Below are 17,486 nucleotides of genomic sequence, written 5' to 3'. Positions count from 1 at the left end.
AGCAAACACAACCTGGAACTGGCAGCTACACAGAGCCCACCATATACGGGGTTCCCTTGTGGGAAATGCAGGGACAGGAACTAGGCAGGTACAGGTGAAGTTGATGCAGTGTTCAGGAACTGAAGGGACAGGAAGTGTTACTGCATGTCAAAATAAAACAAAAAATGAATGGAAATAATGCAAATTGATAAACTTATAACAAAGTATAGCTGCTGATTCATTTTGCAGGCATCAAATTATTATTATAAAAATGATTAATCGTTAAGCTCTGTCAGAGTGTAGCAAATGTGGGACACGGCAACAAGTTGTCTGAAAACCTTTATCCACGATAGCTTTTTATTGACAATATTTGAGCTTTATCACTCATGATATTCAACAAGGTTTTTATGGAGTCTACGTTCTCTCTATGCTAAGAAAAATAAAGTGTGCATCTCATTCCAGAGATGATGGTCTCCAGGCAAATACAGCACAGATCCGTAAAATACTTCAATTGACCAGGATCCACTTACTTTCTGTTATCGTCATCCTGCTTGTCACTGCTGAACGTTTTCATTTTTAAAATTCAGTCAGTTTGATTTTGCACTTAAACAATGACGAGATTTTATTTTGTGTGTTGTTTGATTGTTCACAGTTTGTCCTGCAATGTTGGTCTCTCTTGAGATTTGAATGTCAAAGGGAACAAATGTTACATCACAGAAAGTGAGTAAAAACATTTATCAAGACCAGCTTCGGTTTGAGGGAGAAGGATGTGTGTAAATATGACAGAACCAGCCTAAAGATTGTGAATTTCCATCACTACATCTGAGCAGTCCTAACATCGGTTCGTCCTCTCTTCTGACCCTCAGGTATCACCACAGTTCTGACTATGACTACTCTCAGTACTGTGGCCAGGACGTCATTACCCAGAGTGTCTTATGTCACTGCCATGGACCTGTTCGTCACTGTCTGCTTCCTGTTTGTCTTCGCTGCTCTGATGGAGTATGCAACATTGAATTACTACTCAAACAGTGCCAGAAGACTCAGCTGTATGAAGCCTAGACGACCAGTAAGTTGATATTTTCCATACACATCTGTTAAATCAATATTCCCTAAAGGCATTCCTTAAATGAATCCACTGATTAACTTATAAGGAAATGATAACATGCAGATTGAGATGATGCTATTAGGTACAGTAAGATTTTTTGATAATGCTTTGGCTTGATTATCACAAGGCTGAAGTGAGAACACAGTTCAGCGTTGAGATGATGTGATGCTGTTGCCTTTTATAAGCTCTTCTGATAAGACTGTCACTATGTTAAGGGACACTGCATCAGTCTGAACAGGCTTACAAGACTGAGGGGCCTTTTCTAGCCCATCAACAACTAAAGGAGGAGAGCCCAGAGCAGAGCAGAGCCTAAAATCACTCAAAGCTTCAATTACAGGAACATTAAAGGTTCAGTGTGTAGAATTTAGTGACATCTAGTGGTGAAGTTGCATGTTGCAGCTGAAGACCCCTCACTTCACCCTCCCCTTCCAAACATGAAAGAGAACCTGTGGTAGCCGTCAGTTGTAATGGCGGATCCTGTATCATGTTGGCTTCTGATTGTGGAGAATGGTGGTGGACATTGATCGCGGTGGCAGCCGATGGTGAACCCTGATGGCGGCAGTGGATCATGATGATGGATTGTGGATTATGGTGGCATCTGGTTGTGGACTATGATTACAACAAGACTGCTTGATATACAATATACCTACTCAGTATATTATATACTCAGTATCAAATACTATTTTTCTGATGTTCTCCATTACACATGGCATCTATTACACTTCTGTCCGTCCTGGGAGAGGGATCCCTCACATGTGGCTCTCTCTGAGGTTTCCATGTTCTTTTCCCCCTCTTAATAGGGTTTTTTTCAGGTTTTGTCCAGTTTGGACTACTGTAAAAAAACATGGCGTCCTCCACAGAGGGGACCCACTCCCGATAAAGTATTTCAATATAAATGGCCCGTTCTAAGTTAAAGAAAACAACAATTCGTACAATTTGGATGAAACACACTATTGAAAACATCACTAGGATTATTTTATGTTCAATTTCTGCCAGTAGATCCCTTTCACCTAAATCATACACACTGAATCTTTAAATGTATAGCTCTGAATTGAACTGTGACAATATTAGTATGAACTTTTTTATTCCAAATTAGCCTGTTTTCACTGTACTTTAAATCAAAATATAGGATAATTTTGTCAAACCACCTCCATAGGTAATCTGGAGTGTTTGTTTGATGTAGGATTTATTTCATAATCAAGAAAACTATGACTGGATTTCTCAGGCGTCTTCATGTAGTGGTTTATCCCTGAGATTTATTTTCCTGCATGTGATTAATATTCTATATTTTGATGCACCTAATATAATAATACTGCAAACATTTCCATTAGATAATTAATTGGGGCATAACCGTGACCATGTAAATGCAAAAATACGCAGCAATTGTCTAAATTGCTGAGTATTTATGCATTTACGATCAATATTAAATAGTATAGCCTATATAAAATATATATTTATACATTTCTTTGCATTGTATATATATTTATGGTTGACCTCTAGTAGGGATTAACGGTACAGTCACATAAATCTTGTGTTCAGTCAAATGTTCCTACATTCAGATGTGATGTCTTTGTTTCAATGTGGATAATAATAACCAGTTACCAGAGCGACCACCAACTGTAAACAGTCTGTGAGGTCGCTGCTCCACTTTGTAGTCTGCTGGTGTCATATTGTGCATCACTAAACAAGGAGGTGAAGTGCACGAGTCAGCCATGATCCACACAGCTACAGTGGAACAAAGGTGAATTCTGGAGCCATGAGATCAAACCAACATGCTTCAGCATCAATGAAAATGGGAGACACTGAATATTTGCGAGGCATTAAGTCTGGTGTGAATAAGCAGGAAAACTGACCCTGGTAAAAAGAGTTTGACTATTTTTATCCGTCTGAGTAAACTTTATGGAAGTTTTATACCACATTGCTGGTGTATGACTGGGAAAATAGGCCTATTCAAGTTTACACAAAAAAAACTATAAACCATCTAATCTGCACCAGCAAAGTTTTTGCTCCATGGGCTTTATTAGGACTGTCACTCTGTCTCCTCAGAACTACTCCGTCCTGGACATGCGATCTCCACACACCGTCATCACTCTGAACAACTCCCTGTACTGGCAGGACTTTGAGGACGCTTGTGTCTACGAGTGTCTGGATGGAAAAGACTGCCAGAGCTTCTTCTGCTGCTTCGAGGAGTGTAAAGAAGGTGGGTGGAGAAAAGGACGCATCCACATAGATCTACTTGAACTGGATGCGTACTCGCGCGTCTTTTTCCCCACCTCCTTCTTACTGTTCAACGTGGTCTACTGGGTGGGCTATCTCTACCTTTAGCACTCTGCAGGAGCCTGTTTGCTTTCAAACGGAGGACAGCACAATTTAACAGAAGAAATTCAAGTGTAATACAAGGTAACACCAAATTAACTCTTTGTTGTGGCACCTGGAAACCAGCGTTTGTCAGTAGGCCTGTGCCAAACAGGGCGGCAGTGAGGACAGGATGGACTGTCTGCCATGACAATACATAGACAGAGAAGGACTCCAAACTTCTCAGTCAGGAGGATGACCTGTGTCGTAGGGAATGTACAGACACGTTATTATCCAGCCATCAGTCAAATCCAGTTGATGAAACTCCAATGACACTCAAACCATTCATAGTGCCTTCCTCTGGAGGGGTAGATACTATCTGCTACAATAATCAGGGAGACATTATTTATAAAGTGATAATTAAAAGAGCCTGGTTTTGACTGATTATGGCTTCTCTCATTCAGAGCTTTGAGATACATTTATAAAACAGGCGTTTTTTATAAGAACAACATGAAGAACCATTAAGTTCATACGGACTCTCAGCCATTAGACATGACTCATTCCTCCTGCTTGCAACAATATTACTGCTTATACACAATAAATAAATTGTATCCAGGGAAGAGGAAGATCTGAACAGCAGAAGTAATCATTTGTGCTTTACTGGCACATTTTCGTGAAGTCAATGTTTAAATGGCTCTTTATATTGTATTAATGTAGTGTTCGAGCTGGGACAAATCTCTCACCGAGGTGTCCACCGAGGTGTCCACAGTGTGAACCCAGAGGTTAAAGTTATTATGGGGATGTCCTTTTAATTGTCATGGGAAACCTTGTGCACACTCTCAATAAGAGGATTTTGAAAATACCTTTCTTTTAAGGGAATAGTTTTGTTATATTTGACGCTAATCCACCAACACAAAGATAAATACTTGCTGAATAAAAAAGTCGGAATCCATTAGGCTAAGCTTAGCATAAAGGGTTTTTTACAGCATAGGATCATTACTTCAATGTTTATTTTATCTAAATTATTTGTGATTTTACTCTGGAGTCATGGTTTAAAATGACTTTTATTTGTCCCACCACAGTTTCACACTGTTGAGGTAGTTTTTTGATATGGACATTGTGTAAACCATTTTAAAGGTATGTATAAGGGGTATCTATACTTTATGCTAAGCTAACTAGCTACTTACTTTGCTTCGCTACTAACTGAGGACACATAGATAGAGAGACAGATAGAAGGAAAGAAAAAGAAAGACCATTCTCTTTATTTAGAAGGGAGATATCAGCGTATTTTCCAAATTTCAAACTATTCCCTTAAGAGAAAGGAGATCAATGAGTGGTTTATTGATTTGATCTGGGTCATACATTACGACTGTATTAACCTTTCCATGTCAATGCTTAAGGTTTCAGAGGTTGTACAGTTAGAGAAGAAATCTTGTGCTATGTGCAGACATAAAAATTGGAGTTGTGTGTGGAGTCTGCTGACTGCATTGTTTCACAGTTAAAGATGAAACACCCTCAGAACGAAGGCAGCCAAGCACATAATTCAATTGTTATTTTCCTAGATGCCACACATGTTCATGCCATGCATGCATGTTGCACAGCAGCTATGGCAGAGCCCTTAGCACATTAAATACCATATAAAGTGAATAGACATAGAATTGAGTTTTCTGCTTTCAGCTCTTAAACTAACAAAAACCCTACGGTTTTAGAACACAGTTCTTGAATAGGACACTCAAATTAAATATAATGGGTGTTATTTGTGCATCAACTCAGGCAGAAATATAATAATCCCATTCATCTCTGTTTGGCTGTTGACTCTTGTTTGCATGCAATAGACAATTTACCCATTACCATTCATTAAGCTCTAATACATCCAGAGACAGACTTATAGTTTTAATGTGGACTGTTTGTTTCCTGATTTGATTTCCCTGTGTTTAGACTTGGCATTAGCAACCGTTGAACTGCCTTAGCGTAGACTGCCCACAGCCAAGACGAGCAGCAGATATTTACCTCTCATAATAACCTCAGCATGGGGAAGACCTCACTTCAGCGAAGGCCACTTCTTTGCCTTGGGCAGAATACTGAAGTAGAACTTTTTATACCCCCATTTTTTAGCTCTTTTATTTGTATCATTAGATTTGCTATTTATGTGCCAAATATTTTGCTAGTGCCCACTAACCCATTTATGTTTTCAGGAATGTTTCAACAACCCTAAAATACTTAAACTAATGTGTTTTTATATTGCGCACACAGTAAAGTATGGCAACCTAAGGCAAGAAAAGTAGCACAGTGTGTATGTACACTCAGTAGTTCCACATGGAGAAGGACAGTACACTCTGCCGGCTCTGGTGCAAAGTGTTTCCCAATGTGCCTGCAAACAAGACAAACAGGAAGCAGCTACATATGATAGTGACACACACTCCCAAAATCTTCTTAACATACACAAACTACTGACGGCATTTTGGTTCTTTTCTTTGGTGCCACAAACTGGACATTCATGGGTTTTTTCTCATCTCTCTATCTTTAGTCATGAGCGTGTGTTTTGTTCGAGAGCAGGACTCATTGATTTCAGGATTTTGTATTGCTCTCACTCAAAACCCTGCACTCACACTCAAATTCACCCGGCTTGTGTTTAGATTTCCTGCGGCCCTGCTTCAGCTCTTCTCCTCGAGCTCAATCTGCTTCTGTGCGCAAGTGAAACATATGTTCCCAGATTTTTTGTTCTGCTCTTTGATTTTTTTCTTCCTCTCTAGAATTTCTCTGTGCAGCAAATCTTTCAAAATTCCCCAACCAATAGAATGACAGATGTAGTGTTGACAAGTGAAATTGTCCCGCCCTCGTTGTGGGTGTGTCTTTGTGAGTCCCATATGGTCAGTAATTTAAACCAGGTTCATGCACTCCTGCCCTTCACAGCATTCACCAGCTTCCTGTTGGTGTCCTGTAGATTGCTGGTCAATGTGGAGCAGCAAAAGTTGCTAGCAACTATTAAAACAAAAAAGACATCCTTTTTGTTTTCCACTTGTATTTTATGGAAAAAAGTACCAACAGCAAAAGTAACCAAAAGGAGGGTGGGGCAGTTTCATTTGCTTCACTACACCTGGAAATTTAACAGACTTGTGGCACAAAAACATGTGAGAGCAGAATAAGAAGTCTGAGAGCAGAGGTTTCACAAATGCACAGAAGCAGCGTGAGGAGAAGAGCTGAAGCACAAGAAAATCGAAACACAACCAGGGATATTTGAGTGAGAGCACAGGGTTTTGAGTGAGAGCATTATAAAATCTGAACGTGAAATCAGTGAGTCCTGCTCTTAAACTGAAAGACCAAGCTGTTTAATAAAGATAAGGAAAAAAAAAACATAGATGTTAATATAACCACAAAAGTCAAACTCCCGCATGTGGCATTTTGTCGGCCACGACGTGAAAACGGCAAGTGTTCTGACTCCCTCCTGCTGACAGATGAAGGACGATGCAATAAGGTGTTCTGAGTGGTGCTATACTTTACAATAACTTTTGCATTCTCCAAGAACATACACTGTGTTTGTGGCACATTTGCCTTTATGACAGTGAAAGAGTTGAGGCGTATAATGTCGGGCTGCTCCATCGCAGACTGACTCACACCGCATCGCATTCATCCATAAGTCTGTGTTCTGCCAAATGGACCCTGACTGTTAAAATCACACCGAGTGTCAAATAAAGTCGTTCTTGTCTCACTCTGTATTATCAGGCAATACTGTCGAAACACACAACACGAACAGACACAAGAAAGTTCCTGTAACATTTAACTCAATAAGACTGAAAAGAAAAAGTTGAAGAGTCATTGTGAACATGGCTCCAGATGGTTGTATGGACGTTTTCAAAAGTTCATTATTATCAAATGTTCTGTAAGATTTTATTGATACTACTTTAAATAGGATTTTGTCATATGTTAGTTAAGGGATTCCCATGGGACATAGGTCCACCCCGTTGTCCAACATGGTCAATTACAGAATTCTGAGTGTGGGTTACTTACTTTTCATGTAAGGGATCTACATCGAACATTCATGGAACCCCATGAGATACAAAGCATCATATATTTCGACAAAATAAATTCAATGTGCCTCCGATGTGTTAAATTGACGCATTGGTTTTTCGATCATCGGATCTGCCCCCGCTGTGTTATTCCCAACCTCCTCTCTGTATTCACTCTTAATTTCAAGCAACATGTTTCTCCAGCTGGACCGTTGACATTTCGGGTATTATCTTTCCAGACACTGGGACAGAAGAGAGGGTAAGCACTGCAGGGAGGGATTTGATCCCAGGCTGTAGTGTGGGCATGTGTGTGGCTGCAGACTGAAGCGGTGAACCAGCTCTGGACGCCGTGTCGTCTGTGGCAAGGATCAGCGGGATTTATGCAGACGGGGCATCTAGGGGGGCCGAGCCAGTGACAGACATTTAGAGATGAAACTCAACAGTCTGTTGCGGTTGTTCCGTGTTAACCCCTTGCTAAGAAAGTTGTGTATTCTGTGATCTGGAAAGTTTTGTCACTTAAACTGAAAGTTTTCAGAGTGTTAGTGGAATTTGTGTCAACTTCAAGAACAATAAACGCAGTGCAAAGACAGCACTGGTTCTAAGCCACATTCAGCATCAAGCTGTTTTCAGACATGAACTGTGGAAAATGTACAGAGATTAACATCTTCGTCTGGGACCTCTACGTGTATGGCTGCACTTTTTCATCCGGATATATATGCTTTTATTTATTTTTTTTACGTCTGTCACGTGTTAGAGGCTTTATCAACATGCCCACTTGCTTGCAGAAGATCACCTGCTGTGTTCTCCTTCGGACGTTCTCCTGAGGGGGGCTGGCAGGAGAAACTCAGCAGGAAGTCCAGAGGCTCTCACTCGGACATTTGCGTTCTCGCATACAACCCCTCCGGAGATTCTCTGGAGTTCAGTGCATGTCTGAAAGCAGCTTTACTGTGATGAATAAGCCAAAGACATTTCTGTGCCAGTTTTTACTTTGATAGATGGGGAATTGTTGTCTATTGATTTTTTTCAGGCTTCAGTTTCCACATATTCAGTGCTGTACTGTGAAGTGCCATTTATCTGCAAACTATGAGCGTAACAGAAATAATTAGCCTAGAAGTGTTTGAAGATGGTTTTTGTCATTTCATCCGCTGTTGTTTTATCCGTGGCAGAAATCTCACTGACAGCTCGTGCTCTGACTTGGCGTCTCTGCAGCTCTAGTGTGTTTCTACCACGAGCTTTCATTCTGTAGCCAAACAGTGTGTTTCCACAGTGGTGAGTCATATTTCTGTTGACTCACCACTGATGTATTATCGCCTATCTAACCTGATGTGTACACAATACTCAACTGTACAACCTTTTCTGCTTTGTGTTTACATATTAGTGGCTTCAGTGTGACTTAGATATGTCATTTCTCAATGGTAAAGTCCAGTGCAAGTGTTGAGATTGTACTCCTCAACAGCGTAGTGTCCTGTGAGTGGGGTTATTATATTATCATTACATTTTGAAGATGTTGCTTTTTCACCTCCATTATCTACATTTCAACCCTGATGACCATGCTATTTTCATACCTATGGTTTCTTTTATATCTGAAATGTGCATTACTACCAAGGACCAGAAAATATGAAATAAAGATTTGCTTTTTCATAAATGTACATCAGTGCAATTTTGCACTTTTAGTGTCATTTGTTTAAATGCATTCACCTTGAAGCTATGATGGTAGTTGGACTGAATTGTTTTATTAGTAAATGTGCCTGACAGACAATATCTGACCTGAGCTTCTCTTTGTACAGCTCCAGAGCTTTGTCAAAATAGATTTGGGACCAGATGAAATGAATAATGTGAACTATTAGGGAACTGCTGTATTCATAAACCACTTACAACCAGCAGGAGAGAAATTAAATCACTGCCGATCTCCAGAGTTGCACCTGAGCAAAATATCTGAACCATTTATCGGCTGCAGGTTATTGCCCTGTTAGAGGAAAGGAGCGGAATATATTTTTCAAATCTAAAATCTAAACAAATTGGGCCTGAGTCTGTCTTCAAATTCAATTGTACGTGTCCGAAATTCAATAAAGGATGTTCACCTAAAGGCAAAGACAAGTAACATGATTGGGTTTCCCTTCTGAAAACTGTTTGCTCACACCCATAAATAAATGATGCGATTATGTTTGTCCTTTCACCACAGAGGCAAAATACGCGTCTCTTCACTGAACATGCACTGTAAGACATATTTTAACATAACATAACACAATCAGGGTTGTGAGTGTGAAAGTCATGAACATAAAACATCCCTAAAGAGGCTCTAAATGATTTAATAAAGTGCAAACACATCAGTTCTTGATGTTGTTCTCATGAAAACTGTCAACAGTTATATCCACAGTAGAAGGAGAGAACAGGGTTCTGCTGCAACAGAGAGTATAAATAACAATCATTAGAATGATCTGTGAAAAGTGCTGACCCAGCAGAAGGTTTAAAGACGTGGGTCTGTTTACAAATACAGTCGGTCCACAAATCAAGTTAAACTAATCCTGAAGTCGACACAGTGCAGTTCACCTCATCGACCTGACACAAGTCACACACAGTCTGCAGTCGTGAGGTCATGAGTGACTGATGACACATGCTACACCAATTGGACTTTCCCCAAATTTGACACAAAAGTTCAGTTGGACTCACAGATGAACTGATTAGAACGTGTTGGTCAAACTTCAACTTCACAGGACACATTACTGGTTTTGCGAACGCAACATCACAGGAACACCCGGGGGGAATTTCTTCAAATTTGGTACAAACATTAACTGATTAGATTTGGGTGGTCAAAGGTCAAAGGTCAGAGGACAAGGTCACGGTGGCCACACATACCATGTTTTTGGAATCTTGAATACATGAATCTCAACTCCTCGAGATATTCCTTTCAAATGTGGCAGAAATGTTCACTTAGAAGCACAGATTAAATGATGAGATTTTGGTTCTCAAAGGTCAAGGTCATGGTGGTCTCACAAAACATGTTTTTGTTCCTCTTAATCATGATATCTCAATTCTGTCTTTAGGAGATTTCTTCAAATTTTGACCACTTGTCACTGGGACTCAATGATGAACTGATTAGATTTCAGTGGTCAAAGGTTAAAGGTCACGGAAAATGTGTGTAGACTGAAACTGCGCTGATTGGCAAAGGCATACAACCGCGGTATTTCTAGTTCAAGTAAGATTAATCTGAAGCTGAAGCAGGCGAATAAGATACTGTACCACTCGGGGTAAGTTCAAAGATTAGTTAACATTTTAAAGGACTATGTAAAGTTTTGTAATTGCAAAAGCCAAAGTTAGAATTAACGCCTTTTAAAGTCGAGAAACAATGCTGGCAAGTTCATCACATCGCTCTCCAGTGATGGAAAGTTTTAAGTCTTGTTTTGCTTCTAGGAATAAACTGATAAACCAGGGGCAGGGATCAGGTGCAGGCACCTCTAAACCATGAGTTTATCTTCCAGGTCCTCATTGAAAACTCTGAAGTCTCTCTCTGTAAATTTGACCAGTAGCGGCTGCAGCTGTAGTCGGGTAATGCTGTGGAAAAATACACTAAAGTAGATTATCGCATTCATAGATCACCACTGTGCTCACCTGCCAGCACTGCACTACACATCATTGGCTTCCATGGTAACAGTGTTTCTTCTGACAAAATGACACGTACCTACAGGTCTGATGGCAGGCAGCACGTCTGATTTGCATTTTTCTTAAGTACATAATTCACACATGCACTCATGATACAGCTGAATGGGCTCAGTCTATCGCCTGGGACATATTAGACATATACTGTACTGTATATATGATATGTTACAAACTTTTTCCAGCTTATAGATATTATGCAATATTGCATATCCCTGCTTTATTAAATCAACTAATCCACACCGTATTTTCACTTCCAGGAAGTGGAGGTCAGACAGAAGCTGCACATGAATATTATTTTTCCCAGAGCTTTTGTCATTACAAATTTCAAGGTAGTGCTTCCACATTTACCTCCTTGATCTTCGACTGTGAACAACACTTTATGATCCATTGTTTTATTGTGACTCTGCCAACACAGTGCTGCAGCAATGGCTGTCCATTCCACTTTGCAGCACAATCATCTTCTGCTGCTTTCAGAAAGGAGGATGTTGTTCTGTTAACCACAGTGACTGCACATGTGTGTCCTTGGGTTCTGCCAGCTGGGAGCAGGTGAAGACGATGAGGGAGAGGCTGTAGGATGAAGAGCGTGAGCTGCTGGAATAATCCTTTCCTGGCCTTGTACTGTTTCCCACAGATGCTCTCACTCCACATTACACTGAGAGCTGGAGGCTGCTTCTATATGAAAGTTCCCACCAATCAGTAGTTCTCAGAAATCACAGAACATCATCTCTCTCTGTATCTACATATTCATATGGGATACTAGTTTGATTATCAAGTGTAAATGATGGGTTGTGCAAAAAAAATCACATTTCGCTGGGATAAACAAGCAAGGGAGGGAAAGTTGTAGAGGGCAGACCACCCAACCTCCTGTCCAACTGAGATGTAAGATCATCACTGCCTGCTCAGTAGCGTTTTAAATAAGTTATTTAGCCGTTCATTACCTCCACCAATATGATATTGTTTTCATCTGCATATTAGATGGATTTTCCATAAAACTTGTTGGAAGGATACGGTGTTGGTCAGAAAAGAACCCGTTCAATCTGAATGCGGCTCCGTAACGGGGTGGATTCAGGAAGTTTTTTTTCACTTTCTTTAAGATTGCGAGAACAATTCAAATATGGTGCAGATCCAAATAAAAATCTGTATCTAGTGAATTGAAATGTGGTTTCATAAGGGGACTGTTTGACCTTGGTACAGGTACTGTATGTGCTCTGACAGTCAAATAAAATAAAGTAAGAATAGTTTAGTGTTCATTTTAAAATAGCTTTTGACTTTATGTCAGGGTTAACTGGTCGTTGCCTGGAGACAGAGCTCTTTCATTAAAAGAATATTTAGCAATTTCACAACTTACAAATAGGACATGATGTTGACTTCATATCCAACGCTTGAACAGAAAGTAAATATGACTATTCTAGTAAGGATCAAAGTACTGCATTAAAATCTTTTACATTTGACTGCAAAAGATAAAGTTATTTCAACTCAGCATATCAATAGTTAGTTTTAAGATACAACGCATAATGTTGCAATTGTAGGGGCTAAGAATTTATTTTTAGGGTTTCTTTAAAATGAAGTTTTAAGACATTACGCTGGTGCATCCTAGTGCTTGATGTGGCCAGAGTGTGTGTGTAGTTCCGGGATGATGAAGGTGTTGATGCCATTGTCTGGCCCACACGTTCCCTTGACCTAAATCCAATCGAGCACCTATGGGTTGTGATGTATCATTTATCCAATGCTGTCAAGTACGGCCACAGACTGTCCAGGAGCCCTGATCCAGGTCTAGGAGGAGATCCCCCAGGACACCATCCGCCGACTCATCAGGAGCATGCCCGCACATTGTCTGGAGTGCATACAGGCACACGAAGGCCATACACACTACTGAGTCACATTATGAGTTGCCGTGATGAAATTAACGCAAGTTGGATCATTCTGTGATTTAAATTTTTTAATTTGATTTTCGGTGTGGTTTTGAATACAGCCCTCAATGGGTTGATGATTTTGGTTTCCATTGACCGTTACGTCATTTTGTTCTCAACAAATTGTACAATGTACATCAGTAAAGATTTTATACTTGAATAGTTTTTTCATCAAGGTCTGATGTGTGATTTAAGTGTTCCCTTAAATTTTTGATTAGTGACCACAAGCAAATGAAAAAACATCTTTCAGCACTGATGTTATGTCAAGTTCTGCCTTCCCGCCGAGAATTGATACAGGTCCCGGGAGCACACACAGCTACAGCGGAAAGACGTGACCAGACGTAATCACCTCTAAGGCAATGTACTGTTTAACAACTATATAATCTCATTTGTTGGTGTTTATTAATGATGATAAGTCATCTGATGCCTGATGCATGAATGTTGAGAGTCAGTAGTGATTTATTAGACTTATAATAAATTATAATTATATGAACTAGACTTGTTCCGATCAGTCAAATTTCTGTAGACAAGTTCGTTGGCGATAAAATGTTGAAAAATCCCAAACTGCCACTCAATCAAATAAAGCCGGTGCTAGAACACATTTTTTCCTCTCACACTTTGACTAAAGTGTCTTTTAGTGTTGAAGTGCTGAAAGTGTGACTCGATCTGCAGAACTGCAGCCATGTAATGCATGCCCAGCTACTTCAGCATTGCTGACCTGACATTTATAGTCAAATGTTTGAAAAAAGCAATTCGGTTTATGGATCTCTCGAAATAAAATTGCATTGTGAATACATTATTTGGCAGTTGTGTATTTGATTAATTGCTGAGATTTGTGTCCCATTAATAGATACCAACAAACATGACAGCCCCCCCCATGCAGCCACAGTTCACTCAGCTCTAGGAGAGAGAGAGGCAGCGCAGAGCGGTCTCAGCAGGGGCAGTGCCAGGTGAGCTGATGAACACAACTGCATCGAATTAACTAACCACACTCTCCTATTAATGTAGTAGCAACTGGATCAGGAGACAAAAACTGTAGATCAACAGGAAAGTCAGTGGAAAGAACTGGGCGCCAGTGAAGCCGGGCAGCAAGCTCTGTGTCTGTGTGCTCCGAGCCGAGAGAACCCACGGTGACAATAAAAGGTAAATCCAAATGTACAATAAAAACAAGTGCATTAATGCCATATGCAGAACGAGACAACTGTGCAATTATAATGTTTCAGGGAAAAAAGGCATCAGAAATCAAATCAACAATGTCCAAAATGTGCACATACATTTGACATATGCTAAACTGGTTATCTCACAAGTACATTTCTTTAGCAAACAAGATTAACTTTCACTGCTGACTACATATGGGCCCACTGCGATACCTTAGTTACAATGTCACAGAATAAATGTCTATCACAACCTCAGATGCAAATGAAAAATATCCACAGTGCAGCCACAGGGAGAAGTGCATGTCATCCCTTTTCCCCCCTCGCACACAGAGTTCCCACACAGAGACTGAGCATTGATTTTCTACCCACACTTTTCTTTTGATCAGAAAACAGTCCATCGCTCACAAGCTAGCCTCATATGCACAAGCTCCGCCCCCACTCACCACACACATGGTACAATCCCAGCATTGAGCTCGCAGACTGGGAGCGAGCCGCTGTATGTTCATAAGTAGTCTTTAATATTTATATATTTATAATCAAAAATAAAAATAGGCATATACAGTAGCCTAGGCTTGATTGGGGCTGCATAGATTTGTTGCAGGGCTATAGCCCACCCTAGCCCACCTTAGCCCTGGTGTAGACATGGCTTGCTCACACCTGTAGATTTATCTCAGGTTGTTTGAATAAGCACAAAGTTTGTTTAAAGTTGAACCCTGCATGGATCGTGACTTCAGCCCTCACACCCAAAGTTTATTTCTTCATGCACACAAAGGCCAGATAAGAAATCCAATTAAGTCAGTGCCATGCAGTCTTATTTCCCAATTTCTGCAATCACCTCGTACATGTCTATAAACAAAGAGCCATTGAGAGCGTCATGCATTTTCCATCATAGATATGCAAATGCTCCATTATGAGGGAATGGAACAGTAACAAGGCGAGTGAGTTCTGATCAGCTGTGATCACATCTCAGGCTCAAGCACAGTGAGGCACGGCAGCTTTGGCTCTTTCAAACGTCTGGTCTGCTGGTTTGAAAAGAAAATAATAGGCCTTTGACGACTCCTGTTGGCTGTGACAGATAATTATCACAAATAACTTCAATATGGTGGCGAGTGGGGCTCTGTGTGTGTTCAGGCTGCATCAGGGCTATGAAGCCTTCAGGGCCTGAGAGTGTGCACGGCTACACTCCAACGTGATTCACCAGGTTGTTCATGTCTGGTCACACTTGTTCATCAGTGACAGCAGGTGCTTTAACATTTCCGTGGTGTAAGAAAACCTACAGTGACTTAACCCTTCACATTGTCCTCAGTCACTGCTCCCAGTGGTCATCTGGAAATCCTTAATCTATACCTGCTCCTAAAACCAACAGGTGTATGTCTGACCATATTACATGTACAATGTGTGTAGACAGCTATGCCAGTTCAATGATAATAAAAATAGAACCAACACGTGACCAGTGCTCAGTGGGGGTGATGCAGTGTATCTGAGTTGAACATGCTTTCTTCTATGTTCCTATGTAAACTAGAGCAGTGGTCGACAATTGGGTCACCCCGTACTAAGTAGTGATCATTATGATCATTTGATTAACTTTTGTTCACCATAGTGACAGACATTCACGGCTCCTGCAGGTCATGTCATGATGGCAACAACCGTCATCGAATCACATCCTTTTTAGCAATTTATCTTCAAAGTAAAAGCACAACTTAAGTTTTGGTGGTGCCATGCTTCATATCAAGCCAAATTACAGAGCTTTGATTTTGAAAAGAACAGTAATAAATTAATGTCAGTATTATTTTATGAAAAACCCTAACCCTATGAAAAACATTGACTATAAAATCTTCATTGCACATAAACTAGGTAGGATGAAGACAAAGTTTTCTAACTTCACTCTGCACCATAGACAGTTTATTAAAACCTCTGCACACAACGTCCAGCACACAATCAATAAAAAGTGACAGCATATTGTAGAACTGATAGAGGAGGACTCACTAATGACAAGGAATCATTCTGAAGTAGCTCCGGAGCTTTGACACAGGACAAGAGAACAGAACATTCCAAACTGGCAGGTAAAAAAAAAGAAAAAAGACCATGACAGTGAATTTAGATGTTTTATTCCTGCAACTAAACATTCCATGTATTGTCTTCATTGTTTGGATTTTTAAATACACCATGAATTCTATTTCCATTTTCTACCTCCCATTAATTCCACTATACGATGGAACTCAAGTTTGAGCCTTCAAAATAAAACAAGCAATTTATCACAGTGAACAAACATTTATTCATTCATGACAGGCAATTAATAAAACTCCCCTGCATTAAGCTGGGCTGTTAAACCCAATGGGAAAGCAATGGATATTGGATTATAATATTGGCTAATTGTGGGATTGTCAGTAAATGTTGATTGGTCATCTGATGTTTAGCATCTTATTGAAACAAAGAAAAGGTTAAAAGCATCAAAATTTACTTATCAAATAAAAGGACAAATTCTAATCAAACAATTTTGTGTCTTTCCACAAATCCACTTGTAGCTTCAGTTCTATCAAACAGTTCTCATCTGTGTGTGAGTTAATAATCGATAAAACTTCAATGTCATTAAGGGAAATTAAAACCCGTTTTTAAATGAACCTGTTACGCACCAGCAATCTGCTGTCTGGAACAAATTCACGATTTCAATAAACTTTACTGATGAAATTAAATCCGTTTCACATCAACCTGCAGAATTGTAATCCCAAACAACGAAATCAAATCTGCACACAGCAGGGGACTGATGTTGTGCTACTTATCTTGTTTTTGTTTCCTTTTATTGAAAGTCTGATGAAGAACCATTCCCGAACACAAAAAATCTTCACATTGGTTTTAATTCGGCATCATGCCAGATAACAACATTAAACGTTAAAGCAGCACATAATCAAACTATAAAGCTGCAGCAATCCATTTTTTTTATCAACACTGGATGGATCAATTGACTTTAATGACTGTAATGTGAAGGATATTGTTCATAATCACAAGGCCACAGATAAATAGCAGCATCTTTCAGCTCAATCTTTACTTATTTCATTTCAGCAGCCAGCCATTTTTGAGAAAAGCCTTATTTAGCAGAATTTAGAAGCTGAAGAGCCAGAATGTTCCTTCAGGACTTTGAGACCAAAAACAGAGCAAAAAAAGCAGGATGAACAAATGATCATGGTCCCAAAAGACCTCATCTGATTTGACCTGGAGTGCTATCAGGAGGTTCACAAATGGTTTCAATGTAAGGTTTCTAAGTAGCAGGACCCAAATACAGCCGAAGGTGCAAAAGGATATTTAATAACAGACCTTGGTGTCAGGGTGACAGAGCGAAAACGCAGGAACCCAAAACACAAAAACACAGGCAGCAGAA

The 17,486-nt window shown here is 40.0% G+C and overlaps 1 protein-coding gene across 1 annotated transcript in view; it reads left to right on the top strand.

Annotated features, from left to right (window-relative positions):
• LOC118120613 (gamma-aminobutyric acid receptor subunit gamma-3) overlaps positions 1-9,035 on the top strand; it is a 36,518-nt gene extending 27,483 nt beyond the window's left edge. Inside the window, exons 6-7 of the mRNA XM_047342768.1 lie at positions 846-1,045; positions 3,131-9,035. Coding sequence (XP_047198724.1) covers positions 846-1,045; positions 3,131-3,409 — 479 coding nt within the window. The 3' untranslated portion in view covers positions 3,410-9,035. The remainder of the gene's footprint in view (positions 1-845; positions 1,046-3,130) is intronic.
• The last annotated feature ends 8,451 nt before the right edge of the window (positions 9,036-17,486 follow it).

Source organism: Hippoglossus stenolepis, chromosome 14 (genome assembly GCF_022539355.2).
Source record: "Hippoglossus stenolepis isolate QCI-W04-F060 chromosome 14, HSTE1.2, whole genome shotgun sequence".
NCBI lineage: Eukaryota > Metazoa > Chordata > Actinopteri > Pleuronectiformes > Pleuronectidae > Hippoglossus > Hippoglossus stenolepis.
The sequence above is the reverse complement of the archived record's forward strand: the minus strand, read 5'-3'. Positions and strand labels throughout refer to the sequence as shown.